Source organism: Centrocercus urophasianus, unplaced genomic scaffold (genome assembly GCF_019232065.1).
Source record: "Centrocercus urophasianus isolate 14NV4802_14NV808 unplaced genomic scaffold, USGS_Curo_1.0 seq_11, whole genome shotgun sequence".
Taxonomy (NCBI): domain Eukaryota; kingdom Metazoa; phylum Chordata; class Aves; order Galliformes; family Phasianidae; genus Centrocercus; species Centrocercus urophasianus.
In genome coordinates, this window is record NW_024884253.1 from 50,474,744 (window position 1) to 50,500,694 (window position 25,951).

The window sequence follows — 25,951 nt, forward strand, 5'->3', positions numbered from 1 at the left end:
GTTGATGTTGATTTTGCTTTTCAGGTGGATCCTGCAAAATATCAGTGTCTCGTGTTCAAGAACAAAACAATTGTAGGACCCCATTCTACTGATGACCTGAAAATACTTTTCTTACCTTGTCATTCAGGGATCTTCCAGTGTATTCTCAGTGTTTCATCTTGGCCACTTTCTGCAGATGCTGAGACAGTTGTTCAGGCAGAAGCTTTGGCAAGTAGGGTAGTTCTGACAGCAGTTGCTGAAAATCCTATTTTAGAAGTAAGTAACTACTACTTGTGTGGTTTTTGTTGGCTTTTTTTTTTTTTTTTTTTTTTTTTTTTTAATTGGAATTCTGAGTAATCTAATGATAGTGAAAAAGAGTGGGAATAAAGACTGCTCCTCATAGGAACCTGCAATTTCTTATGTTTGGAATGAATAGGGAATGTAAGAGTGTATATATGTATATTAAAAGCTTAAACAAAGGAAGTTTTAATTGTGGAAGAGCACGTAGCTGGATATGAAAAATTATTGAGCAACTCTTTGAGAATAATGTCTCATTATTAAAAGAATGGATGAGTTTTTTAACATATAATGCTTTCTCAGAATTCTGGATATCACAGCATTAAAATATAGTAAAAAGCATTTATTTCCTATTGTAAGGATTTTTTTAAAAATCACGTGGCATAGGTTTTGTCCTGTTTATTTATTCCTTTGAGCTCATTTGTTGTTGCAGAGAGTATTTCCGTTCAGACTAATTCGTAATTAAAAGTGGATGGATGGAATACTTTGTCCATCTTCTGTCTTATGAAGAGCAAGTGGATGGGAGACAGTGTGGTAGTTGTTCCAAGAATTAAATTTGGATTTATGTGGTTGTCAATTTATGAGTCTGGTTGAGCAGAAATGTGCATAATGTTACTTCTAGAGATTTTGCAGCAAATTACATTCTTGTCCGTGGCCTTGCTGACAAAAGTCAAATTTTCCAGTGTTGACCACAGCTTATAAACCTTTATTTTGGTCTTAAGCTGCTCTGTTAACCTTCTTGGCTAAACTGTATATTTTAAAATAATTTTAGTGCTCCTTTATTCCAGTATATGTCAGTAGGTGTAATACTTCTGTACTTTTTCCATAAGTTTGAATTTAAATGATTTTTCATCAGTAATTGGACAAAATCCATCACTGTCGGTGTTCTTCATGATGTGGCTTCTTGAAACTTGCTTCATCTGTAAATTAAAAGTAAATTCTCCAGTTTCCCTACACATCTTGTTACACTACTGAGACTGGATAATGTGCCAAATAGAAGTGGTATTTTCTTTCAGATCACTGAAAGAAAAGTATTTTGTTATACTAACAAAATTAGCACTTCAGATGTTTTTCTACAGTTTATATAGCTATAATGTTACAGGTGGCACATTCTTCTTGCTAGCAGTAATGATAGTTTAAATTTGTTTCATGTTTATGTCATACTAACCAAAATAACCTGACTATGTAATGGATTTTGGTGGGTAAATATTGCACTAATGTTGACTTAAATGATGAGACAGTACACGTGAGTGAAAGCCAGCTGGGTATATGCACTTTAGAAATCCGAGCAAATGTTGTGTAGATACAACTACCCCCCTGGTAGAAGGCGTGTATTCTATGTGCTGGTATGGCATTACAGAAATCATGCTTCCTGCTGCTTTTGTATTCTAGTTCATTTTTGAGGTTTTCTTTCCTTAAAAGTTCTGCTTTGTCTTAAAACCAGGTGGAAACAGGAAAACAAGATTATCTGGATTTTGGTGACTTGACTTCTGGCAGTTGGAAGGCTCTTCCGTTAAAAATTATCAACAAAACCCATGCTTTTGTGCCAATTAGACTTATTATTAATGCAGTAAGTACAGTAGAATTCCTGTATGTAAAAGCTAACTTGTGATAATTAAAATTTTAATACAAATTAATTTTAATACAAAACACTGCTATTTTACTAAAATATACCCTTGACTCTGGATGTAAAATTCCCGAGAAGTGTTTCAGGTTAGTCAGGAAGTACACGTTTTTGCTGACTGGTGATCTGATTCAGTTGTAATGGTACCTGTGAAAGTGCTTCTGGGACAATTGCACCTTGTCCTGTCTTTCATTTCAGTCAGCCCAGCTGCGGTCTGCTGCCCCTGTGTTGCCTGATTTGAGACAGTAAGGCAGCAGACAGCAGAAAGGTTTATGATGCCTAAACCTTCCCTCTGGAAAGTTGAAGATGGATTGCACTATTCTAGTGGAATGTGTGCTTTTCTAACAGTTGGCTATTGAAATTAGCAGCCTTGCTTCACTGGATCACAGAATGGCCAGGGTTGGAAGGGACCTCAAAGATCATGAATTTCCAACCCCCCTGCCACAGGTAGGGCCACCAACCTCCAGATTTGGCACTAGACCAGGCTGCCCAGGGCCCCATCCAACCTGGCCTTGAATACCTTTAGGGAGAGGGCATCCACAACCTCTCTGGGCAGCCTGTTCCAGCACCTCACCACTCTCATAGCAAAGAACTTGCTTCATAGAAAGTTTAATGAGTTCTGTCTTCCTTTGCTGGAGGAAGAGCAGATCTGTTTCTGCTTTGTCTCCCACTAGGCAGTAATACCCTCTGTAACTTGCTACATTATGCTCGTATTTGCATCTCTGTGGCGGTGCAGATTTTGGGTTAGTGTCTAGGCTTGCTGCTGCTTGCTGTGGGAAGAGTTTTTTCTTTTCCTCCTTTTGTTCGGGGACAAGAGAGAAAGGTCTGGCTTTGTGTTAAGGCTGTGGGTTATCATCTCAGTTACTAGTAAGATTTAGTCTTGCACAGCCCAACTGGTTTAAGCCTTCTGCTTACCACTTGCAGCTCAATTCCTTCTATTACAGAGGATTTCTAACAATTTTTAGAGGGTTTTCTGCACTATGACATACCAGCTGAGACTACAGGCTAATTTTTTATTTCTTTTTTTCCAGACTAAATTGCTTAGAGATAGCCTTGCATTTGTCAGCTTTGTCAGTTGTGTTTCAGTAAGTATTTTAATACTTTAAAAATCTCTGTTTTGTGGACAGAATGCAGTAGCTTGGCGTTGCTTCACGTTTTCCAAGGAGCCAATTAATTCTTCTAATGAGCAATCACTCCAAATGGATACAGTTTCTCAGGTAGCAGCTCCATCTGTTGTAAATCATGTGATCCATGCAAGCTATGATGGACAAGTGAGTAGTTGGAGTTTACTGATTCTTTCTGTTACTTACTGTCTGAAATGCGTTCTGATTATCTGAATTCACAGTAATGTTTTTTGTAATCTGTTTTTTTTTTTTGTTTTGTTTTTTTTGTTTTTTGCTTTATTTTTTTCTCTAGTAATTCCGTTCATTCCGTAAGATGAATCAACCAATTTCTTTTTCAGGATCCTGAGGTTTTAACAGTTTGGGTTCTGTTCCATGCACCTAAGAAACAAATTTCTTGTTCAGGTATAGCAATTTGAATTTCATTTCAGTTTTTTTTTTTTAAAAAAAAGAGCTTTTAGTGTATGCGTGTGTTAGAATTTTAGGAACAGGCTGCAAATTTGAACTGAAATATTCTGTCTTTGTCTTATGTCCTGATGTTTCCATTGCTCAACTTCTCGTTCAGTTTTAGTTCCTGAAGGAGATGGCATGCTTCTGTGTCTTAATGTTTTAGGCATTAATTGGTTATTTACGCTACGGTAGCAGACTGTACGAAGTGGTTATTTATTGCAAAATATGTGGAATGTGCTCTACTCCTTTCACTGAGGTTCTGTGAGACCTGGGTTATACGTGTGTGTATGGGACTACTAGCAGACTTGCTTAGTTTCTTCGTTCGTGGACTTGTCCCTAGATGCCTTGGGTCCAGCAGAGGAATTCTTGGCAAGAGTTGATGTGGAAGTGGATAGCCCAGGACCTAGTAGTGTGATTGAAAGTATTCCTCTCCGAGCAAGAGCTGGAACAGCCAGGATTCATGCTCCAAAGGACTTACAGGTTTGCATGTATTTACAGAGTAAATTTTAAGAACAGTTTGCCTCTCCTAGTCTGCTTGTGGTAACATGTTTGTATTTAGAATATAGATGTGTGCATGCATAGATAGACACTTATTTCCTTTTTCCAGACAATACATCTGTCTGCTAGTGTGGGTTCAACAGCCAAACAACAACTGCCATTGAAGAATGCTGGAAACATTGGTGTAAATCTGAAACTTAAGGTAGGCTGGCTTTTCCATCTTGAAATCATGTTTTGTGCTGTTAACCTATTTGAAAAAAAAACTAACTAGGGCTAAGCCTTGGGATCCTTGCTTAAATGTGGTTTGACAGAAAAGTTTTCAAGTTTATGTAGAGAATGAAAGATAGCCAGAATTTAGCTCGTGTAAGTGGAAAAAAAAGATGAGAATTTTGTTTGTTGAATTTGCTCAGCTTCAGTTTATTTGTTAAAACAAATACATTTTTATTTACATAGATTTTAACAGACTTCTTAAAAGTAGAATCCTGAGCTACATAGCGGATGTTATTTAGCTGATGATGTGAAGTACATTTAGATTAAAGAGGAATTTAAGCACTGGTAAACATTTACAATTTCTAAAAATGCTGTATTTGTTTTCTATGGACAACTTGTCAAGTCAAGTACAAAACTAAGTTATTTTCAGAGAATCTGGGGAATGTATAGACCCAGATTGAAAGGTAACTAGACTCACTGTAACTAGCACTTTGAGGTTAAAGGAAGGGGTGATTGGTCTCATTTTACAGCTAGATATCTCACATTGTCTTACATCTAGATTTTTCACATCGCTGAACCTCACATCCCTGAACCTCTGGGTGAGAATTGGGGGGAGCAAATTCCTATGCAATATAAGGGCAGAGCGAGTCTGAGACTATACATGAGACTGAATATCAGATATTCCCAGTTATGTATAAAAACTGTGAGAAGAACTTGTGAGTAGCGCTGCTGAGAAGGGCTTAAGGATCCTGGTTGATGAAAAACTGAACTTGAGCCAGCAGAGTGCGCTTGCTGCATGGAAGGCTGATGGTATCCTGGGTTCCATCAGAAGAGAGGTGGCCAGCAGGGTGAGAGAGATGATTGTTCTCTATTCTGCCCGTGGGAGGCTCCAGCTGAAACACTGTGTCCCACATCTGGGGTACCCAACACAGGAAAGATGTGGGGCTTTAAGAGAGGGGTGGCCATGAAGATAATCCAGGGACTGGATGAAGATGTGCTAGTATGAAGATGGGCTGAAGGAACTGGGCTTGTTTAGCTTGGTAAAGAGAAGGCTGCAGGGATACCTAATTGCAGCCTTTCAGTATTTAAAGGTAGCTTATAAACAGGAGAGAAATAAACTTTTTACATGGGTGGATAGTGATAGGACAACGTGGAATGGTTTTAAACTAAAAGAAGGGAGATTTGGATTAGATATTGAGGAAGGTTTTTTAGTGAGAGAGTGGTGAGGTGCTGGAGCAGGCTGCCTTGAAAGGTTGCGGATGCCCTGGCCCTGGAGATTTTCAAAGCCAGGCTGGATGATGCATTGGGCAGCCTAATCTGATAAGTATCTAGCAGCTTGCAACTTGTCTGTGGCAGGGAGAGGATGGGGGGGAGGTAGGATGGGAGAGGGCAGGGCTTAGAACTTGATCCTTGTCCCTTCCAACTCAAGCCATTCTGTGATTCTGTGATGGTGAGGTCTGTTTAAAATATGCAAAAAAGTCAGGGTTGTGACTACATCATTTCGCAGAGTGGAAGCCATGGAGATTGTGACGTTAGTCATGCATCTTAATGTTATATTAATGCAATGATATGAGTAATGGTTGGTAACACGTGAGGAGGTCAGTGATGCTGCTTTGATAGTGGTGTATCATTGCTCTGTCTCATTTCTTTGAATCTCATTCAGTGTTGTATATACAGTTGATGTCTTAAGATGTCTTCTGTTGGGTATAGTATAAGTATCTCTAACTGTGGAAGAATTTGGCTAGAGCACAATTATGTGAAAAAGTTTTGAACTTGACAGGTGTATTTATGTTGTCTGAAGCTGTAAGTACAACAGATAGATAGCCAGCTTTTATATGTTGTAGAAATACTGTCTTCCTCAAATAACCAACACTTTTTCCTCCGCCCTCACACATGCACCGTCAGATATCAGGACAGGACAGTTGCTTCTCTGTTGAACCTGATGATCTCTTCCTTCTTCCTGGAGAAGAACAAGAAGTGACTGTGAATTTTGCTCCAAAAAATGTAGCGTCTACTCAAAGGTAACAAAACTATTTTGAACAGTACTTTTCAACATTAAGGTCATCAACAAATGTGAAAGTTTTTATCCATGAGAGAGTTGTTTCAACTTCTATTGCTTTCTTGAGTCCTAGACTTTTGCTGATTCACCTGTTCCATAGATTTCCTGCCTCATTTTCTCTACGTAACTTAAAGAGTTGCTGTTTCTTTTCCTGTCACAAATCAGCAGAGATCTTGTAGCTTACTTCTAAGCTACAACAAAGTTTTCAAGTATTTACCTTTAGCAGCCATTGTAGTTGCTTCTTCACCCCACTGAGACAAGGGAAATATTCTTTCCCTTTCTTTTTGCAAATGAAAACCTGAAGCTCAGACCAGGATCGAATTAATTAATTCATTTTGGCTACCATAACTGAGGTTAGTATGTGAATCTTCTCTAAAAATAATGTCTATGTTTCATTCGTAGAGTATGCACTCATATATTTTGCACATTAATTAGCTGATCTATATGAAATAGCCAAATGGCCCGAAGGATTTAAATTTTGTCATGCTTAAAGCTGGTCTTTGCTATAAAATAGAGTGTATTTCCTTTAAGAAGGTACTTTTTAAAAGGCCCGTCTGTAACTTTTTTCCAGTTATGTTTTGTTTTCATTAGCTGTTCTTGTTCTGTGCTGGGATTAAAATCTACATGTTTATTTTTTTCAGTGTTTTGAAAATCCTTGTGTTGCCATCTGGGCCTCAGTACGAAGTGGTGATAAAAGGTGAGATGGAATCAGTGGGAAATAGACCTGTGCTTACAGCTGCTGCAGATATTCCACCTATTCTCTCCAACAAGCAGTTCATTGCCTGGGGAGGAGTAAAGCTTGGAGAATCAGTGTAAGTAGCAGTTCGTATAGAATGTTATTCCTGAATTAATCTATTTGAATTTGATTACGTTCTGATGTTAAAACTACTAGTGATAGAGAATCTGTTGTATCTCTACAATAGCTTATCATTCAGACTAGTTCTTGTCTGAATTTTTTAGTTTCAAGATTCCAGCTTTGCTGTTAATTACTGTTGAGATATACCTCACTGCTGCTTTAGTATGTCAAGATTGCAAGTTTTGAAGTTCTTTGGACTAGTCGTATTGCTTTGGGGAGAAATCCACTATTGTTCTGATACTGAACTTCTGGAGGAATGTAGTGATGCTTCGGGTTATCACTTCAGATTGATCCACATTCGTAACCAAGAATCACTTCTGATGGCTACGTTGCCATTTTTCTGTTTTGTCAATATAACTTATTTTGAAAATAGCAGTCTTGGATGTTTGGGGATGACTTTCTCAACCCTTTATTTTCTGTTTATCCTGAAAAGTAGTTTTGACTCACCAAAGCCTACCAGGAAATTTAATTCTTTTTACATTTTTTTTGTTTCAATGCAGTATAGCAGTGTCTGCTGCTGAAAGCTGGGAAGAATTGTTCTCTCTCTGTGTTTGTTTGCAGTAGCTGTTTGATCTTCCTTCATTGCTTTTTACGAGTTTTAGGGCTTGTCAGATTGTGTTGGCTTCTGCCTCGCTAAAATGGAAAAGGTAGTAGCTGTTCTTACTGGAGAACTTTCTTACCTCTCCTGAAGGCCAATCTGAGTAGCAGATATCTGGTCTATGTCAGGACATATCAAAGAGGTGGGGGGAAGAATACTTTTTAATCAACCTGATGCTGCCAAAGGCTCTTTGTGGTATAATTATGTTGAAAAGTATATGAAAATATTAGCCTTAATTTAGTTCTCTGCCACTGTTCCAATGGATCTGGGTCATGCTATTTACAAGATTGCTTCTTCATAACTGAGTGGTTCTGGATAATCTAATTGCATCTGTCTTAGTTGTTTGTTTATATTGACAGAATTTTAGTATTGACAAAACTGCTGTGTTAAGAGAAAGTAATGTATTTATAGCTCTTCTGCTGTATGAAAACTGATGTTAATGTTATATAATACTGTAAGATCTGTAAGTTTGAGAATACAGTAATAACTTTCTACTTGAAAGTTGTACTGGAGGCATTTTTTTTCATGAAGTGACTTAAATTTTCCTATTTCCATTGCTCACACGAATAAATATGTACAGCTGATTAATGTTTGCTGCAAAATATAACTGAACTCCATATTTTTTCAGCCAACAGAAGTTAACTTTAAGAAATAACTCTCCATCTGTGACTCAGCATTTAAGACTGGTGATAAGAGGTCAGGATCAGGACTGTTTTCAGGTGACTGTAAATTTCTCTTTATCATTTATGACATCAGGATAATACAAAAATATCAGAATTTGTCTCGCTTTTAGCACATCCTTAGTGGTGAATGAGCCAGATTAGAAACCATGCTGTAGAAGACCTGTGCAAATTAAATTAATCACAGAATGAATTCTGAATTTGGTATTTTGGATTAGCAGCTCACTATATTTTTTTTATTTTTTTTTAGTCCAGGTGAATTAAATGAGGTTAGAAATTAAATGTTTATCTATACTCAGTGGAATGGCAAAATTTAAAATATTTTTTCCACTTTGCATAGAATTTCATGTGTACCTTCATGCAGTAAGCGTGTAATTTTCTGCCTATTTTCTCAACAAAATATTTTGGATCATCGTATGGTCTTGTATTGTACTGATGAGGATTTTGTTTACTCTTCTGGTTTTCTCTGGTTGTCATGTCCCCTGTGCTAACCTTTGTACCATGTCTGTGTATCGCAGGATGTACAATTTCACTTGTCATGTGAAGTCATACCAGCCATGAATTAGGCAGTGATAGTCCTCTTCAGATTATGTTTTTCAGGTCAAGGATGGCTCTGAAGCACCCAGTAAATTCTGTCGGTGCTCTTGATCCGGCAGTTGACGTAACTCTTTGTATCTTTGACGTAACTCTTTGTATCTTTGACGTAACTCTTTGTATCTTTGCCTGTTTGATTGAAGGTGATGGAGGTCAAAAACAGTGGTGTTGCTCTTTCTGCCCAGGCTCTAATAGATCTTGGCACTGAGGTGGAGGACCTTGCCCATCTTTGTCTTGGTTTGATTATCCATAAGTAGAGATGAGTCAGGCATATGCTGAAGTGTTGATGGACTTGTGCTGCAGCTTGGATAGATGCGATATCGTCAAAGTGCCAAATAGGTTTTGAGATCTAGGCTTCTCACAAAAGAGAACATTAGTAACTGTATGTAATGGTGCATTAGATGCCATGGTTGTTGTATGGAATTTTAGACATTAGAATCTGATTTTTGTTTTTTTAATTCTTGGTGTTTCTCTTGTGCTTATCAGAAAATTCAACTTGCATTTATTTACTGGTTGATCTGTAGCCTTTGAAAGGTGGCTGGTTTTCTCTGGGTCGTTTACAAGCTTGTGATTGTTTCTAACAATCTGAGAGGCTTTTAACCAATACGGCTAAAGTTCCCTCACTCCTCAGTGAAGGTGATCTGGACAGAATTGTTTGGTAGGTTGTTGATCTCTGTTTCCTTTGAAACCAGAAAGCCAACTGATGGTACTACAATTTGTGTGCCTTATTCTTTACTAGCATAGTAGGCCATGGTTAAGGGAATGTCTGGCAGTTGTTGCAGGTAGCCTGGGAGTCTGTTGACTGGCAAAGACAGTAAAAGAATTAACATTCCAAATAGAAAGCTATTTTCCAGTTTTACTCCTACCTAGTGTCAACAATTGCATATTATTCCTCCCTACCTGTATTTTTTCTCAAGAATGCTTGAACTTGCTAAGTAGTTTAGCACTTAATATGGCTGAGATGTAGTTTCTTAATTAATGAGTTCATACTTCTGTCTGGTGTACCTCTTCACTCTTCTTGAGTGTCTATTACGATGAGACTACTTGGAATCACAAAATCATTAAAGTTGGAGAGGAGCAAATGGCTGTTACCCAGAAAGGAGTATTAGGATACCTGTTTCTGACTACCCTGAAGCTTGTGAAGGAGCTACTTAAACTGTTCTCACTTTCAAAAGTTGTGGTCTCCCAGCTCAATCTAAAGCTTGTGTTTCGTGCTTCCATGGGCTGTGTTTCCTCTGTGGCTGCCTGGATGAACATGGTAGTGAAGCTGTACTGATAACCTTCCAGCTGAAATCATAACAGCATTGCAACAGATTGGAGCTCAGTTTGCAGCTCTTCAAACTGCTGCAGTACAACAGACTCAATACTGGGTAGAATGGTCCTATTGCTGATGCTTTTTCCAGGAGTGATTCAAGACCTTACTTCAAGGGACTGTGTATGTAGGAAGGAAGAAGGAAGAACTGGAATCAGCTTTTGGAGTTTCCATGATGACAGTTTTGTTATACAAATTCGTTATACAAATACAGATTTATAGCCCTTCTTCCTCAGCTATTCAGATCTGCTCTGTAAAATCTTCAAATGAGGAAGAACTAATGTAGCATTATGAACTTCAGCTTCATGCACTGTATTAGGGTTTGAACCCAAAAAGTTCCGTTATCTGAAGTGAGAGCTCACTGTCAGTGAACTTAGTTTCTCTCTTCTATGTTAAGCATCACAGCCTTTAATATCTGCTGTCGATTACTTACCCAGATTCTGAAGTTTGTTTTGGTTTGGTAGTGAAATAAGTCTTATTAATTATTTTTCTCACTGTAGTCACTCATTTATTGTGTCTTTTTTTCTGTAGCTGCAAAGTATATTTGGATCAGAAGAACGTTTAACTAGCAACTGGGAACTCAAAATCCGTCCCAAAGAAGACACTAACATATACTTGATGTTTACGCCTACTCGAGTAACTTTCTTCTTTGCAAAGCTGGAAATCAAACAGCTGGGAATTAGATCACAGCCAGGAATTAAGTTTACTGTAAGAGTCCTAATGTAATTTTTGATAATATTAAACATAAATTTTTCTTGATTGTTAAAAGTCTGTTGTTTCTGTCAAGAAGTTGAAACTTCTGGTGATATCCACTGTGTGTATTTGCATACTGCAAAGGGAATATGGGTATTGAATTTTAGTTTAAGTAGCTTTAACTTTGGTATGTACTTCATTCCTATTGTGAAGAATGAAGAAATGGTTCATGTACCTTTTAAAAAGTAGCCTGTTTTTAACTGTAGATCTGTTTAAAAAAAAAAACAAACAAACAAAAACATATATATATATATATGTAGTGTTGTTGAATGTTGTGATTTTACTGAAGTTTAGTGAGAAGGCATTCATTTGAAATACTGTTGTTTTTTGTTTGTTTTTCACAGATACCTTTATCTGGATATGGAGGAACCAGCAGTATAATTTTAGAGAGCGTTAAAAAACTGTCAGACAGCTACACATTAACACTGGATGGATTATTGCCTTCAAGATTAAAGAGAGTTTCTTTCTGCGTGAGAAATACAGGTTCTCGTGCTGCATATGTGAAAGCACTGTGCTTTGCCAACCTACAGACAAAAACAGTTGTAGATCCTCAAGTAATGACAGTATCTCCAGAGAAGTTCATACTGACAGAAGGAGCACATGAAGTAAGTATATTGCCTGATTATGAACGAGTTGTATTGATTAAAATGTGCTTAATGAAAGCATCCCACTCGTTCCTCATTGAAATCTCATCTAACTTTCTAAAATTTCACTTAATTTTCCAAACATTAGTACTAAAATGAAGATTTTTTTCCCCAAATGTTGTCTGTTTATTTTATCAGATGATTACAGTAACATGGAATCCCATGGAAAAGGAAAGGAACTTTCTTAAACCGAAGACATTGTTATCAACAATATGTTTCTTTTGTGGTGATGAAATTTCCAGGCAGCGATACCGTAGGTGAGATGTCCTTTGCTATTGTTATATAGCTATATATTCCACAAAATGTTTAAACTGAAAGTCTATGCTGCCGTGGTTTTAGTGTGCTGCCGGGAATGGCAAGCACAATCCGAGAAACCTAGATGATAAGGACAGATGTGGTAAGTCTTACGTCTGATATTTGTTTATTTGAAGGTGGCTGCTTATGATGGCTTTTTTTTTTTTCTTTTTTCCTTTTTTCTTTAATGTTTAATTTACATACTGTAGCTGCAATTCTAGTTAAGGATTTTGTTCTTTTTATATTCTTGAGTGTGAACGTGTTGGTTTTTGTGGATGGATTTTGTTTTTTGTGTGTGCATATCAGAAGAGCTGTCTTCTGTTTTACTATCTTCTGCCTTTTCCCAATGCATGTGTAACTTTAATTCTTTTTTAGTGAAACACTCTTGAAAGGAGTGGTACTGAAATTCAGTAAATTCAGTTTTGATTGAGATAAGCATCTTGATTTGGTGAATTATATGAAGAAAGGCAGCATGCGAGTGAATGTGTATGTGAGAAAAATAACATCCACGCAGAGATGATGTGGGACTTTTTGGAGAGGTTCCAGAGGAGGGCCACAAAAATGATCCAGGGACTGGAACACCTCTCCTATGAAGACAGGCTGAAGGAACTGGGCTGTTCAGTCTGGAGAAGGGAAGGCTTTAGGGGATGTCATTACAGCCTTCCAATACTTAAAGGGAACAGGAGGGAAATCCGGATTTTTACATGGGTAGATAGTGGTAGGACAAGGGGGAATTATTTTGAAGTAAAGGAGAGGAGATTAGAAGGTTATCTCTGTGAGGATGGTGAGGTGCTGCAACTGGCTGCTCAGAGAAGCTGTGGGTGATTTGTTCCAGGAAGTTTTGAAAGCCAAGCTGGATATGGCCTTGGGCAGTCTGATCTAATGCTTGATTTATTGATTGGGAGCTCTGCCCATGGGAGAGGGACTGGAACTTAATGGTCTTTGACATCCCTTCTAATCCAAGCCATTCTGTGAAATCTGTAGAATGTATCTAACCAAACTTCAGTAGATGCTGTATTTATATTTTAAATTGTATAATAAATGCATAAAAATATAATGGTGTGTTCTGCTTTCAGTGACATAAGTGTCTGTGCACAGCATGCGATCGTCATACAAAATGCTGACAGTAGGCAGAATGCTAAGGAGTCAATGATCACAGAATCACCAAGGTTGGAAAAGACCTACATGATCATCTAGCCCAACCATCCACCAATCACCAATAGTTCTCACTAAAATAGTTGTCCACTAAATGTTTGGACATTGTGTTGAGGGACATGGTTTAGTGAGAGCTATTGGTGGTCGGTGGATGGTTGGGCTGGATGATCTTGAAGGTCATTTCCACTTCGGTGATTTTGTGATTTTGTTCTTTGAACACCTGCAGGGTCGGTGACTCCACCACCTCCCTGAGCAGCACCACGCACTGTAAAGCTTCTTTTCGTGAATGAGGAATCTTTCACTGTTACCTGAAGCCTTACTGAAGTCATTGTACCTATTGTTATCCAAGTGAACTATTAAAACTAGTAGAATTTAACCATTGGACTTGGAATAAAAAGCTCATATTATATAGCTGCATGTCTGATAATCTTATCAACAATTCAGCCTGTCACGTATTTCAGAAATGGTAAAAGCTAGTGATGGTAGATAATTATCATCTGGCTCATTTCTTTTGATCCATGTTTTTAATGCTTTGAGTAATTCAGTGACTGTTTTTTCATCTCTAACAGAGCTATGATGTGTGAACTTGAGGTAGTAAAACCCATAGTCCCGGAAAACAGTTTATTGAGAAACATTGTATTTGATGAAGAGTTTCAAGGGGAGCAGCTTGTGACAGAAGGTAGGCCTATTAACTTTTAAAAGATGTAATACTAAAAACACATAAAAACTGTTTACTTTTTTTTCCTATCAAAATGTGACCTAAAGTAATGAATATTATGACATTAAAATTGTCAGGTTTAGTGGAAGATATATTAAAACTTGAGAAAGAGACTCGGTGCTTTGCTTCATTGAAAGTGTCAGATTTTACTAGAGATATATATTCTATATTTTAAGATTTAGCAATTAACTTTGCTGATATTAAAAGTTGTATTTCCCTCCCCAAGTTAAATAATATTACAGGCAGAAGTAAAAAAGAGCAGAATATATTGTAAAGGTATCCTCCAAATAAAAAAATTGTCCTTTAACAGAAACCTCCTTATGACAGCATAAGAAATAGAGTTATACTAGTTTGATTTACACACGGAAAGAATTCAGTGTTATAATGCCACTACACGTGAGTGAAAGTTGTAGCCTGAATCTGTCCCAATAGATTTTATACTGTTTTCACTTGGAAAAGTGATTGATCACCTTGGCTGAGGTAAGATCCTAGGGAATATAAGAAACTTGAGTGTGCTCTAAAGTTGTTTAGTTGGTATAAGAGGGTATAAGAGAGCTGAGATGACTTCTATTAATAAGATTATCAGAGATAGTCTTGCTAGTAGTAGTTTAATTTTCTTTTTCTTTCTGTAGAAAACAAGGCATCTTAGTGGCTGTCAAATACAGGCTTTTTTTCTTTCCTATTTGAGCACAGTCCTTTCACTTAGCAGGACTTATTTGTCCTGCAAGTAAAAGATCCTTAGCATTCTATTCAGTGTTTTCTGTACTGATAAATATATATATTGAGGAGAAGATTGGTATTATTAAAAACAAACAACAAATAATGATGGACTTACGTAATACTGCTAATAAGCCTTTATGGGGGAGTTGAGAAAGTTGCTTCGAAGAAGCAAACACTGATACAGACTTAAAGCCCTTCATTACCTCCTTGTCACTCCAAAATTATACACTGACATTAGTGTTTGAAATGGTGTGTTGTCAGTTTTTCACCAGCCTACTTGCTTGTTGCATCAGCGTGCTGCACAATGGAATATGCAATTAGACTTGACAATCAGCATGCATGTCTATAAGAGTATGAATTTCACAGCATTCCTGAGTTTCATTATTGTGAGGGCATTCATCTGCCTTATCCCTAGCTGAAGTGTACATGCTGTGTACGAGCATTAATAATTTACCCCCAAATTTTCTATGCAGCAGAAGCAAGAATGGATCCAATGCATCCTGTGTGAGAAGCGCTCACTTTCTTATTCTGTCAATTCTACATGAAGTTGCTTGAAGTACAGTAGTAAACTTGGACTAAATTATTAAACGTTTTGAGGAAACAATTATTTTTATGTCTTGTCAGGGTAAATAAATTAAACTTGACTTTAATTGGACATAAAATCAAACTAATACGTGTGTTTTACATAAAGGTGGAAAATAACTTATATAATTCAAAGGAAAAATTTTGTTAATGTTGATTTATGCCTGATGATAATTTTCATAAGCTGTTTTTGGAATTATCCATTATTCTTAACCAAAAGGTTAAATAGGAGTATATCCAAAATCTCTGTTGTGCAATTTCTGAGCGTGATTCTTTTGTTCTTAGTGGAGTTGCTCTGTTACTCTTTCAGTGTGCGATATCCCACGAGGGACGAATGATATCCGTCTTTTCTATGCAAATATGCGGAAAATTATCCTCACTGTGGTTGGATACTTTGTTGTGAATCGGGATGTTTTTCAGCAATCTCCTGGACGTCATCTGGAATCAAACCGGTAACGTGTAGGAGTAACTGTTGGATAATGCTTAAGTGCGACTCCGTTTATCTAAAATCGTCTAAAGCCAGGTTTAGGAAGAAATTTGTTATTCAAAGGGTGATGAGATACTGGCACAGCTGCCCAGAGAGCCTGTGGGTGCTCCCATCTCTGGAGGCGTTCAGGGTCAGGCTGGATGGGATCCTGGGCTGCAAGTCGATCTAGTGGATGGCAACCCTGTCCATGGCAGGGAGCTTGGAACTCAGTGACTTTTAACCCTCTCCAGCCTAAGCCGTTCTATGATGTAGCTGCTGACTTTTTTTTTACAATGATGAATTAAATTGAAAGTCCTCATGAACAACATTGTATTTCAGTGTTAAATTTTAAGAGATACTAAGAGTAAGCTGTTATAAATACTTCTATGCTATCTTCATTACTACTTTTGCTTAATGCAATCTTACTTCCAGATCTGAGAATGCTGCAAGACTTATCAATGCAACATTGGATGTTCTTCCTGTTAAAGGGCCTCAGGGTCCTCCATTACCTGTGAAAACCAATGATGAAGTCCAGAACAAAGTAGATGCTCAACAGACTTGGACTGTTAAGCCTGAACACTTGATTTTGTTACCTCCTTCTATTAGTAAGTATTTTCTTCATTTAATAACTTAATCATTTTAGTATTAAAGTAACTTATATTCAAAATTCTCTTAATTTCGTGAGTGTGACTTGACCAATAATCTTGCTGCAATAATATTGCACCTAAGCAATAAACCTGATTTGAACAGAGTTTTGGTTAAATTGTGAGCGTTAAGGGGCTGTATGTGTTTGTGTATTTGTAATATGCACTATATAATTATGTATATTTTAAAGTCCTGGGAATTTTGATTTAAAAAAAAAAAAGAAAATAGAGCAGAAAATGCTTTATCTTACTTGGTGCGTCTCTGACTCTTGATCACTTTTGTGCATGTTTGTACTTGTTAGCTTTTTATAGCTTTTTTTGTGCTTTAGGTGGAACAGCTGATACTGGACATGTACAAATTGTCAACAGTTCTAGTAGGATGCTGACGTTTGAGCTTTCGTGGCCAGCTCACTGCCTTACTATAACCCCACAACATGGAGTTATTGAACCAGAGTAAGTTTCTTTACATAGATTCCTTTTTTTTATATACAAGTATGGTGAGATTTTAGAGCAACTTATTATAGTCTGTTCTAGGGTACGGTCATCTACTCTACTGGCATGTAAAGCTAACCTTACTTATTTGACTTTATCCTTCATAATTCTTTTTACAGGCAATGTTTTTCTGTTGTACACTAAGTTACCTGCAGACCAGGAGTTTTCTGTTCTTCGATATGTTGTTACTCTTGTATAATTTTCCAGGTCAATAAAACTGAAATTAAAAAAAAAAAAAAAAGTCCTTTCACAGTATTTTGTTTTTAATTTGAATGACCTATGTATTTAAAACAGGATATTTCTTTGATTTGGTTATATGCTGATATTTATCAGCACTTGATTCATTATGTATTGACAGAATCGTTTTTTCTTGCTTAACCTGTGGCTTCTCAGTATTTGTTAGTATGAAATGGCAAGTCAGCATCAGATCATCTCTACCTTATCTAGCAGTATTTTGGAACAGTCTTTGTACTGTCATTGCTTGTGTGGACTCTTAACAGATGTCAACAAAAAAACTCTTCACCACTTCTCATTTCTGAATTAAAATCAAGGTAAATTCAGAAACGCTCTTAAAGAATTAAGCAACTATCTTATCTTTGATGTTTACACAAAGCAGAGGCTTTCTTTTTAGTCCTGCGTCACTGTTCGAGGTATGGACTTCAACATTTAATTTGATACTCAATTAGATTTAATTTCTTGAGTCAGAAAAAAAAAATCAAGATGATTCTGTGCGGGGGTTAGAATATCTGCAAGGAGTGGCCAATTAAAACAGTGGGAGACCAACATACAATCTGCAATAGCTAATAGCAAGGATATGTTGAGTATCTTGTACCCTAGACTCAGGACTCTTTCAATTTTTTTTTTTTTTAATTGATGGGATCAGTGACAGGCTTGAAGCAACTTTCTTGTGTTGCATAATTATATTGTGTTCTTTTCATTAGAAAAGAATGAGCTGTGGCCAAACAGGTTAGGTCCAAAAAGTAGCCTGGATCAAGAACAGAGGCCTGCAAGCAGGAAACAGACCTCTGGGAACAGCTGACTTAAGCATGACAGGTTCTGCTTACATAGTTTTCTACTTTCTATGGCAATCTACATACCATGACAAGAACAGTCATGGTGTCAGGCTGGAAGCCAGGCAGTCTTTTATAGTATGCACTGTGATGGCTGGAGCTGCATGGAATTCTTGAGCTGATTTAAGCCGTGAAAGGAGAAGCTCCAATTCCTTAGTGATAGTGGAAGTCCTAAAATCAAAGACTGCCTTTGCCACATCAGAGCCAGTTAGATCATGCAAGCCATCTCCTGTTTCACCTTAACTAAAATCCTTAAACTCCCTGGAATGTGATAGGTGCAACCTTCAGCCTGTCTGAATGTGGAATCGTTAAATTGTAATTCCGTGCTGAATTTGATAGCTTTCTGAGAGACTTTTATCATGGAGATGTCTCAGTGTTGGAAGTATTGTGCTGTCAAAGGAATTGCGCTTTTGGAGCAGGGACTGTTGGCATCTGGAAAGATTTGCAAGTGCCTTGTTTAGGAAGCATCATGGAGACTTCCCTTCTGAATAAGGTTTGAAGGGCGGTTAGGCAGGATTTGTGTTCCCTAGACTGCTCCATTCCACAGCAGGAAAAGTACCAAGAGTTGGTATCTGTAGGTTGGATGTCAACCTTTTGAGACATCTGGGTCATGATTCCATGCAGGTTGGATTTGTATGTGAAGTTGGCAGTAAACATCAGAGTCAGGCTGATAGGAGCAAAGACAGTGAAAGCAGGTAGTAACTGAGAATTTTATGTGTACTAGTAAGTCATGTTCTCACATACACAGATTTGTATATGTGGGAGAGAGTGGGAGAGCCGTAAGAGTAAAGATTCTGAGTACTGAAATTTTGAAATAGTATTAATAATATTTTTATCCAAAATGGTAAGGTTGAAATGGCTTTGTGTATGTTGGCTTTGTGTCTGTGTAGGTTGGCTGTACCTATGCAGGACTTTCTCCTAGAGGAAACTGAGATTGCAACGGTTCTTTTAAGGAAATATTAAAACCCTGAATTAGTATGAGGCTACTGATGCCTGTTAGTTGAAGTGTGTATGAGAAGGTTTTATTCTGAGGATTATTATGGAGCTTTCCTCTGAGGACTGATCTTTGTTCTTACACTGAACTTTTCAAATGCAGTGCTCTGCTAGTGACACTTCAAGCTAATTTTTCTGGGATGGTTTGAGTGCTTTCACTCATTAACTGTCCTAACGTAAAATCAATGTGATCTTTTTGTGCTTTTTTTGAATGCTTCATTGCTTACTTTCTGCCCTCTTTTATGTTGAAATTTTTTGATATCGAATACAGAACATTGTAAATCAAACTTACATTCTCACTGGTCAAAGTACTGTCTTATGTTGTAATAGCTTGGAATGAATTTAGTAGATTCTTTGGTGTCCCCTACCTACATAACTATAGAAATCATTGAAAAGTTTTTCTCCTAAATCAGTGGTTCTGAGTGGGAGAAAGGAAAGCATGCAAATTCTTTAAAGCTAGAATTAGTTTTAAAGGTGCAATTTGCGCATACTTTGTTCGAATGGAAGTTTCCTTCTAGAGTATATTTTTTCTGATTCATGTCGTTCTGTGTTTGCTTTTTGTGACCTGAGAGGTTGTTTCTTAATGTATATGTCATGCTTTCCCTCTGTACCCTTAAAGAAACATCAATAACAAGTTTATGCAATAAGTTATTTTTAAGTTTCTAACAGCGCGTAATATTTTCAGATACTCACATAATATTTTCAGGTACTTACTACTGATATTTGTTTCTAGATCATTTTTGCTTAGCTACTGTCTTAAAAGTGCATTCTTTCTTGAGCTAGGGAGATCTGTTTTCTTTGTTAGCTTGATCCTCCTATTAGACAAAATGTTTTTTTTTTTTTCTTTTAGGAGCCGTGCACTAATTCTGGTGAGTCCTAATCCTTCACTTGCCACAAAGCCTTCTGTAATTCCTTGGAGTGGGCTAATCTACATCCACTGTGATAATGGACAAAAAGTAAGTGGCCAGTAATGTTGCCAAAATCTTTTAAATGTGGAGCACAAGTTCTGTAAACTTAATTCTCATTTAAAATCTCTCCCTCCACACCACAGATTTGTAAAGATGGTATTTCCCAAAAAAAACCAAAACAAAACAAAACCCACCACAAACAAACAACAACAAAAAAAACCCAAAGAAATGCACAGCAAACCCAAAGCAACAAAGCATGTTTTGAAAATTGAGAATCTTTATTTCTTTAGAGATTAATGAAACACCATGATGTGAACAGTAGGACTGCATTGCCAATCAAAATTTTTTCAATATACTCACTATTTATATATTGTTTTCTAGAAATGTTGAATTTGTTTCTTACATATATAATTATCTATATATCTCTGCTTTTTAATATATGTGTATGTATTTATTTATACAGACTACATACGTAGACAGTGTATGTATCTCTATGTATGTAAACCTTTAAGACAAAAGGAGTTAAAGCAGGTTGCTGGACAAGACTCTGGACAAGTTCACGTTGGACTCCCTTTAGGTGAACTTAACCTTCTGGCAGACAAGTCTGTAATAATGAATGTGTAGAATAGGTTCTTGCTTCTTATGCATTTTAATCCAAAATTTTGCCTTGATTCAATTAAGGCAATAATAAAATAAAATTCACAGAGCCAACAATTTTTCTGCTTTTTTCAGTGTGAAAGTATGAAATCTCTGTGGTGATTTCCCCCAGAGAAGTACATATTGTCACTTTTTTTACAGCTGTTATGTATTTTGGATTAATTATAATGGTACATGTAGAGACAAATGAAAGACACTGAAAGGTTAAAACAGTCTATCTACTTACCTTCTAGATGGAGAAAGATGATATGCATAATACAGAATTGCAAACTGTCTTGGCAAGAGATCCTTTATCAGGGATTGCAGTGACAGGACAAAGGGTTGTAGCTTTAAACTGGGAGAGGTAGATTTAGATTAGATATTATGGCAAAGTTCTTCACTATAAGGGTGGTGGGTCACTGGAACAGGTTTCCCACAGAAGCTGAGGATGCCCTTGGAAATATTTAGACCAGGTTGGATGGGGTCCTGTGCAGCTTGATCATAGTGGAAGATGTCCTTGCGCACAACAGGGAGTTGGATCTGGGTAGGCTTAAATGTCTCTTCCAACCTGAGCTGTCCTACAATGAGGAGAACAAATGAAAAAAAAACAACCAAAACCGCCAAGAAGAAACATGAGAAGCTGATAAAAGCAGTTTGTAGAGAAGGAAATTGGCACTGTGTACATCTTTTACTGTGTTATGTTAATAAAATATTAAATAATATTGATTTAATTACTAAATAATAAAAAGTTGAAGAGAAAGAAACCTAGTGTGGCAGAAGCAGAAGGTGTGTCCAAACCAATCTAATTGTAAGATATCTGGTACTTGGTAATGCTTTTGCAATTTCTTTGCAATCTGTCTAGTAAGGCAGGAAGAATGGTAAGATTTCATATTTAATTTTTAGAAGCATTACTTACACAGCCAGAAATGAACATAATCTTCATTCTGTTTCAGACAGTCCTAGTCCTTTTCTCTGCAAATAGAGAATATTCTAGCAAAAGGCAATTAAATTCAATCGATCTAAATTGTTTCTCTTATTGAGGAACAATCCTCTGCTGATCTATTAATAAAAATATATTCCAAAACATTTCTTACAAAACATAATTGTAAGAAAATACTATTTGTAGTAACGAATAAATGAGAAATATTTGCAGAAGTTGGCAGCAGGGAGTGGGGTTTAGATTAAAAAGAAGATCTTGAGTATTGAATTAAAACTTCTAGAAAAGTGCTCAGTAAAATTTCCTTTTGTCCTGAACTAAATTTATCCTAAAATCTTAAAACATCAGGAACAAAAGCTAGAGATGGCCAACTGACTTAAGACTTTTTTCTCTGTTGGGACGTGAGGCTGAACAATGTGCGTTCTTAGAGCTTGAGGGAATAGACCTGAGTAATCTGACTTGTTGATGTAAGAACATTCACTATTTTAAGTCTTTCTCTCCAAATTGTGTAAAAGGTCATTAAAGTGCAGATTCGTGAGGCGCAGGATGTGTCTGGAACAAGCTCTCCATCTAGAAGACGTGATTTATTTACTCTACAATCTGCAAGTCCTACTGTTCACGTGGCAAAACCTCTCTCAGCACATCCTTTAACAAAAATGGAAATAAAGAGCAGATCGATTATTTTTCCTAGAACAAGAGCTGGTGAATGCACAGGTAATAATACTTAGTAACTATAACATCTGAGAGATCTTCAGTGTTTTTGTTTTCTGTATTGAATGTTTGGGAACTTGAATGCCTTGAAATTGTTGATTCCAGTTGCCATGTTTTGATTCATTGAACTGTTAGTCCTCGTGATGGAAATCTTTTTTTTCCTCCTTCATAGCAACACATTTTCCTGCAGATGGTTTGTATGCGGGCAGGTAAGTTGCCAATTTCTTAAATTATTGATGTATCCACTGAACCGTGCCTCTGTCAAAAGGACACTATTAATTGTGTTTTGTTGAACTTCTTTTGCATCAGTGTTATTGTGCAGTATACCCATTCTCATCTTGTATGTGTTCCAAAGATGCTTATACAAATTTATCTACAGGTAGAAGGGAAATATTCTGCCTTAAGTCTCTAGGAATGCCAGCTCTGAGACTGGCTGTTCCTATCTTGTACTTAATGATCCAGGAGCATGTTGTTGAAAATCCTCTGTCTGTACTTTTAATTACAGTAAATACTTCAAATTCTTCAGATTGCTGTATGAAACTGTCATTCTGTTATCTAGATACCAGATTTGTTAGTGTGTTGTACTCTTTTTCTAGGTATCTAATATTTTTGTAGTGATTCACTAACCCTACGCTTTCATTTAACTACCTCTAGAACTGCCAAGGCTTGCTTTATTGATTATATCTTTTTTTTATACTGTCAGTGTTTCTCCCTGAGCAGCCAAATAACATCTTGGAGAAGAGTTGGGTATCTTCAGGGATTTTTTTTTTTTTTTTTTTTTGGAGGGGGGATGTCTGGTTTTGTACACTAGAAAGTGAAGATAGACTCCAAAAATCTCGAGGCAATAAATTGAAATGTTGGAGTTGACTTAGATTTCTCTTTGCTAATTGTCATACACTGAATTTTTAAGGAGCTAACTTCCTCCTACAGACAGTACGACCACGTAATTGTCTTTATGCTTCAGGGCCTTTTGGAGGGTTCTCTTCTGTTCTTTTAGGCATATTGAGTTCGGGTCTCACTGCTTGTAAGCATCTTCAATATGATTCTTCACTGGAAGACTTGACTTCCAAATTTATTTGTAAAAACTTGCAAGGAATTTCTGATAGTGTGCTTTATTTGAGTCTGCTCCTGAAGTTTCAAATCTACTTGACATCGTAAGAACCACTGCTAGTAATCTTCACTATATCTAGAAATAAAGGGCTTTCTTTCTAAACAAACTGCCTGTTTTGAATTCATTCAACTAAAGGTGTTTGAACAAATTTATTTACATGTGATATTTCTCTTGCAGAGAGTTACCTGGAAATGGAGAATAAGGGGGATGAAAATGTCAGGTGGAACTTATCATCATTTACTCCACCCTATGTTAAAGTGAGTGAATGCTTGCATTGAGAGTGTTTTATGCAAATTCCCTTTTGTTTTTCGCTTGTTCTCTCTTTCTGCTTCTAGCCTCTTGAGAAAGTATGCCTTTTTGAGCCTGAACTCAGTTAGTTTCTTTACCATCACTCTGACTCTGTCCATATAAAGGAAAACTTTCCCCTTTTTTTTCCTCTAGTATACTTCTGGCTGGGAATCAGTGCTCTGTGAACCTATTTCTGGTTCACTTAGTAGCTTATGGTGCTTGCTTTTGCTCATTCAGTGTTGTATTCTGGATTGCACTAGTTGTCAAACATACATGAGAGATGTGTTTGTTTCTGATCCAGAATGCCAATCTAACTTGCCCTGTTACGAGACACATGCTTCTAGAATTCTGCTCTGCATTATACCTCTGTAGGTAATTTAAAGTTAGGGAAAGGATATCTGAACTACACTACTGCTGATTTTGCAGTTACTGTAGTAGCTGTAACTAGTATTTGTAAATAGTCGCCTATTTCTTGATAGCTGAATGCTGTGATGCTCATTGGATTCTGTGCTAGAATTAGTATGGGTTATGAAATGATGAATAAAATTTCATATCCCAGAAATCCTGTAAATGTGGCCATGACTGTGAAGACAGAGTATGTAGTGTTCCAGTTAGTAAACCACGTCTAAACTGGAAGTCAGTAGTTGTGATGACTGCATACATACTGTAGTAGCTTCAAGTCTTTGTTGTTTGCTTTCGGGGACTGAATATTATTTGCTTATTTGAAAATAGCTTTATTGGGTGCATTTTTCAGTCTTACGTAAGCGTGGTGAGGCAGGGGGCAGGGAGTGCAGCATGTATTCTAATCCCTCCTGAATCTGGTGCCTAACTTCGTTTGCAGGCCATGGATGGAACTGGTTCTGTTTATAGAGCTACTTACTCTGCTTTCAGATGTTACCATGTTTCTGGTACACTTGAAGCTCATGGAAAAGAGAAGGTAAGCTGACATTTCAAGCATATTAATTTATCTTAATTGTAAAACAGTACCCTGCATGATAAATTTTCTGAAATAACAGTTGAATTATTGAAGCTGGTTTTCATTATATCTATTTGTATTAAGTGGTCCGTATCTACTTACCACAGGTGTTATAATGTCAGCTGAGTTGATGTTAATATTTCATGCAATCTATAGGTTTACTTTGTTTTGTAGTTTTAGAAGATACTCTGTTCTAGAACAGAAGATTGTTTTAAAATGCTTTATAAAAATCCACAAGGTTATTAGAAATTGTACTGTGTTTTTGCAGAACTGGTGTGAGAACTAGCTGCTGTTTATGTCAGAATTGTTGAGGAGCAATTGTTTGGTCCTAAAGTTGATTTCATTTAACTTACAATTTTACTTTCTGGCCAGTAGAGGGTTTCATAACCACAATTATCAACATCCAAGGATGTACTGAATAGGATTCTGTGAGGCACAACCCTTTTTACCAGAACCTTTTCATTTGCAGGCAAAGGAGGATGAATGATAATGCTTTCTGCAAGATTGTGTGTGTGGAATGCATGCATCGATTTCTGTAGTGTATAAATAATTGTGCTGGCTTTAATGAAACTTTGTACAAGTTATGGAGTTTTATAAATTATTTTGAACTTTTGCAAATTTTTCTTCTTGTTTTTTGTAGGTTTCTCTAATGTTTTTACCTAGAGAAAGTGGAGATTATTCTCAGTTCTGGGACCTTGAGTGTCACCCTGTTGAAAAACCTAGTTGGAAACACAAATTAAGGTTTCAGCTTTCTGGAACAGTGAGTATATAAATGCTATAAACTCTATCCTGTTATTTCATAACATCTTAATGTCACTGTACTGTATTATTGCTGATATGCCTCAATGATACTATGAAAGAAGATACAGCCTGAACTGTACTGTTTTTCTTATATTACAAAAATGAGTTTTTAGTCTTGCTTATGTGATAATGCATTATCTTTTGTCATTTAACATGTACAATTTTGCTTTCTGCTCAGAGACTGTAGAGAAACTCCTGTGGGAATAATTTCTGTAGGGGCAGATTTGTTTATATCACATGCTAAATGCATTGCATTTATTTCTGTAAATAAGCAGTAAAGCTATTGACCTTTGATCCAGCATGTAGCTCAGTTTTTAGTTTGCTTACCACCTGCTTTGGAGATACGGGTATATTTCTGATGAAATCGATTTGAGCATTTTATCACAGTTCAGCATAGATGTGGGTAATTATTTAGATTTATACATGGGAACAATTAAATCGCAGCTCTTCTTTGCTCTTTTCATGCTCCTGAGCTCTAATTTTATGGCCTTGAGAAATGGGTTTGGGAGTTAAGAGAGCACAGAAAATCACTTCTTAGCTCACTTCTAGTCACTACCTCACCATCCATCCGTCTAAAGTGAGTCTGCATAGGACACAAAATCTATTTTTAAATATTTACGATAAGTAAATTCTAATCCTTATGTAGATGAGCTGAATGTGAAGAACTTTGATATTCTGTGATTGCTACATACAGAAGCCTTACTTTACCCTTCTTGGCAAGATACCTTTTACTTTGTAGGATCTTTTTTCTTCCCAGTAGTTAATTACGTTGAG

General features: G+C 36.8%; 1 protein-coding gene across 4 annotated transcripts in view; it reads left to right on the plus strand.

Annotated features, from left to right (window-relative positions):
* The window catches only part of CEP192 (centrosomal protein 192), a 56,738-nt gene that overhangs the window by 22,391 nt on the left and 8,396 nt on the right, over positions 1-25,951 (plus strand). For all 4 annotated transcript variants that reach the window (XM_042808675.1, XM_042808676.1, XM_042808677.1 and 1 more), the window contains 21 exons: positions 25-255; positions 1,721-1,846; positions 3,028-3,171; positions 3,363-3,426; positions 3,812-3,951; positions 4,079-4,171; positions 6,085-6,200; positions 6,880-7,050; positions 8,321-8,411; positions 10,810-10,986; positions 11,376-11,636; positions 11,814-11,932; positions 13,694-13,803; positions 15,455-15,596; positions 16,043-16,215; positions 16,584-16,707; positions 19,660-19,765; positions 21,806-22,004; positions 23,290-23,369; positions 24,242-24,337; positions 25,017-25,136. In XM_042808675.1, the coding sequence (XP_042664609.1) occupies positions 25-255; positions 1,721-1,846; positions 3,028-3,171; positions 3,363-3,426; positions 3,812-3,951; positions 4,079-4,171; positions 6,085-6,200; positions 6,880-7,050; positions 8,321-8,411; positions 10,810-10,986; positions 11,376-11,636; positions 11,814-11,932; positions 13,694-13,803; positions 15,455-15,596; positions 16,043-16,215; positions 16,584-16,707; positions 19,660-19,765; positions 21,806-22,004; positions 23,290-23,369; positions 24,242-24,337; positions 25,017-25,136 (2,883 nt within the window). The remainder of the gene's footprint in view (positions 1-24; positions 256-1,720; positions 1,847-3,027; positions 3,172-3,362; positions 3,427-3,811; positions 3,952-4,078; positions 4,172-6,084; positions 6,201-6,879; positions 7,051-8,320; positions 8,412-10,809; positions 10,987-11,375; positions 11,637-11,813; positions 11,933-13,693; positions 13,804-15,454; positions 15,597-16,042; positions 16,216-16,583; positions 16,708-19,659; positions 19,766-21,805; positions 22,005-23,289; positions 23,370-24,241; positions 24,338-25,016; positions 25,137-25,951) is intronic.